Raw genomic sequence first — 2,700 nt, 5'->3', positions numbered from 1 at the left:
GAAGAAAGTTGAAGTAGTAGCACTGTGGAGGGAGCATTATGGTACGTGCTATTTTACATTTAAGTCAGTGTGATATCTTTCCCTTAGCTCAAGCCCGGGAACTAGAGGTCCTTATTACCAGCTCAAACAACACTGAGATCCAGCTACAAGAGCAGGAGTCAGAGGTGGTGGAGCTTAGAGGAGAGGTTGACGAGCTTAAGCCAGTTCATGTACGGCGAAGTGTACACATTAGACATCATTACATATAGTGCTTTGAGTTGTTGACTTTACAGTAGCGTAACAATCCGTGCTTCGATAATTAGTTGTGCTCACAGACACACCAGAGGTGTCATTCTCTGCATCTTTAGGAATTGGTGGCTACTTTGGACTTCCTAGGAATTGCTGCATTCATATGTATATTCCCATTCCATTGATGCCAGCAGCATAACACCCTGTATACCACTGCTGGCTTGCTTCTGAAGCTAAGCAGGGTTGGTCCTAGTCAGTCCCTGGATGGGAGACCAGATGCTACTGGAAGTGTTGTTGAAGGGCCAGTAGGAGGCACTCTTTCCTCTGGTCTAAAAAAATATCCCAATGACTCAGACCAGTGATTGGGAACATTTCCCTGTGTAGGGTGCCCTCTTTTGGATGAGACGTTAAATGGGTGTCCTGACTCTCTGAGGTCATTAAAGATCCCATGGCACTTATCATAAGAGTAGGGGTGTTAACCCTGGTGTCCTGGCTAAATTCACAATCTGACCTTCAAACCATCAGTCACCTAATAATCCCCAGTTTACAATTTTGAAATTCTTTAAAACCAGTCAGATGAAATGGACATTTTGCTCAAGACCAATCTGTTTCCTCCCCGGTGCCTAAACGAAACAGGCAACTTTACTGGTTATTACTAATGCAATAATTAAATGCAAGATATTCTGGTGAGAGCTTGTTCCATCTTCTGGGGCAACAAGTTGACAGGTGCAACACGTGGGCCTAATAAGTTGACAAATTTCAGAAATATGGCCTACCTGTGATTTCAATAAGTAGAAAGTTCTCTAAATTAAGGGTTAAGGTAGCCACTAAGCTACAGTCCAATACAGAGTATCAACAAAAGTGGATTGACCTGCACAGGGAGCCTACCTTTTGAAGTGATGTTTGACCATCACATGAAATCACACAGCACCCATGATATGCAGTACTGGGCCTGTACACCCTGCAAAAAACAGCAAACTGGATAAGATCTGTACATGCCACAGTAGCCCGTCCAACAAAAACAAACTACACCGGGATACAAGCTTTTTCCAGTCATTGTAAACAGGATGTTTACATGCAACAACTCAAGTAGACTACAACTAACCTGACCAGTACAGGAAGTTGGTGTGCATGTAATAGTGGTCAATAGGTTTATTACCTTGGCATAGAAACCTAAAGCTCTGTAATGTCTAAAACAGTAGTTCATCCCACCCATGTTCATTTGACAGACCATTTGTTGGAGAATAAACCCAAACATATCCCCATCTGAGTTTAAACTTGTATTTATGTCAGGCAAGACAAAGTAAATAACACATTTGTATTCATGAATTGAACAAGTTACATAATTTATTGCACGATGAGAGCAGCCCAGGGAGTATAAAACAAATTATTTCTACAGAGAGAGTTCAAAGGAAATTCAGTAGAGGGCAGCAAACCAAATGCAGCAGTCAGATGATCAGTACATTCTGCTTTCAGGAAATGAAGACGAACGTATCCTCTCCCATCCTAATGATAAAAAGAAAGTCTAAAACACAAGTGGAATACAAATATGCCCAATAGTGCTAAATTATGACTAAAAACATTGAGTATACCTCTGTAGCTCTCATGTCAGTAGGCTTTTAGTGAAGGGCAATTGTATTCTACAGTAACATCTCCCCCCCCCCCCCCCCCCCCCCCACATGCTAAGTAGTGAGGAGCTGTAGGCTACCTGGTACTCTTCCAGTTGTCTGCAGGGCATGAAGCGACAGAGCGCAGCATCCACAGGGTCTTCAGCACTCGCATCCCATCAGGCAGTTGGAAACACTGACCAACCCAAGAGCTACAGGAACCTGGGAGTGCATGGCATTTGACCAGTCACATCTATTGTTACAGTCAAGGTAATTCAGATTGAATCAAAGGCCACATTGTGGAAGGTTGGAGAGAAGTGGTGCAAGAAGTTAAGAAATGTTTTATCTAAATATTGCACAACATTAGACCTTGCTGAACACATCCCAGGGTTTACACACCTGCCTCCCATAACACAGAGAAAGCCACAGAGGTTTGCAGACCCCGATTACTAGTCACACCCAGTAGTTTGGCCTGTTGTTCTGGACTCGTGACTCCTGGAGCAGTCTCCACTGCACTCTGATAACGGCCTCGGAGCTCAGAACCGACCGCCTCAATATCAAGCACAGAGCCCAGCTCATTTCGCCACACTCCCGTCACATTGCATGGGATTGCCTGGGAGAACACATGCAAAATAAGGTCACCACTACTGTGTCAATAACAGCAGATATACTATGTCATGAAATGTATCTAAAACAGGAAGTAAAAGCAAGTCTCTGATTTCTACCTACTACTTGATCTATATTTGTTACACTGCTCAAAATTGTAATAGTGGAGCCCACTGATTAATTATATTTTTACCTGAGGAAGCAGCAGTCCCAAAACCACAGCATGGACACTGATATACTTTGCAACAAAGCTCACCAT

General features: G+C 43.2%; 1 protein-coding gene across 1 annotated transcript; it reads right to left on the bottom strand.

Annotated features, from left to right (window-relative positions):
* Positions 1 to 1,700: 1,700 nt before the first annotated feature.
* LOC139421943 (avidin-related protein 1-like) lies at positions 1,701 to 2,700 on the bottom strand. The gene is made up of 4 exons (XM_071173081.1): positions 2,635 to 2,700; positions 2,235 to 2,448; positions 1,937 to 2,057; positions 1,701 to 1,734 (listed from the first exon to the last, which is right to left on the bottom strand). Exons 1-4 carry the CDS (start codon positions 2,698 to 2,700, stop codon positions 1,701 to 1,703), a joined length of 435 nt encoding a protein of 144 aa, XP_071029182.1.

Source organism: Oncorhynchus clarkii, chromosome 12 (assembly GCF_045791955.1).
Source record: "Oncorhynchus clarkii lewisi isolate Uvic-CL-2024 chromosome 12, UVic_Ocla_1.0, whole genome shotgun sequence".
In the NCBI taxonomy this organism is placed as follows: Eukaryota; Metazoa; Chordata; class Actinopteri; order Salmoniformes; family Salmonidae; genus Oncorhynchus; species Oncorhynchus clarkii.
The sequence above is the reverse complement of the archived record's forward strand: the minus strand, read 5'-3'. Positions and strand labels throughout refer to the sequence as shown.

Bases quoted from the DNA above. Each gene is read 5' to 3' on its own strand.
- LOC139421943 (XM_071173081.1), bottom strand. From the start codon at position 2,700: ATGGTGAGCTTTGTTGCAAAGTATATCAGTGTCCATGCTGTGGTTTTG. The intron at 2,449-2,634 runs GTAAAAATATAA...GTGTTCTCCCAG, and splicing joins TGGGACTGCTGCTTCCTCAG to GCAATCCCATGCAATGTGAC. The intron at 1,735-1,936 runs GTAGCCTACAGC...TTTTATCATTAG, and splicing joins GACAACTGGAAGAGTACCAG to GATGGGAGAGGATACGTTCG.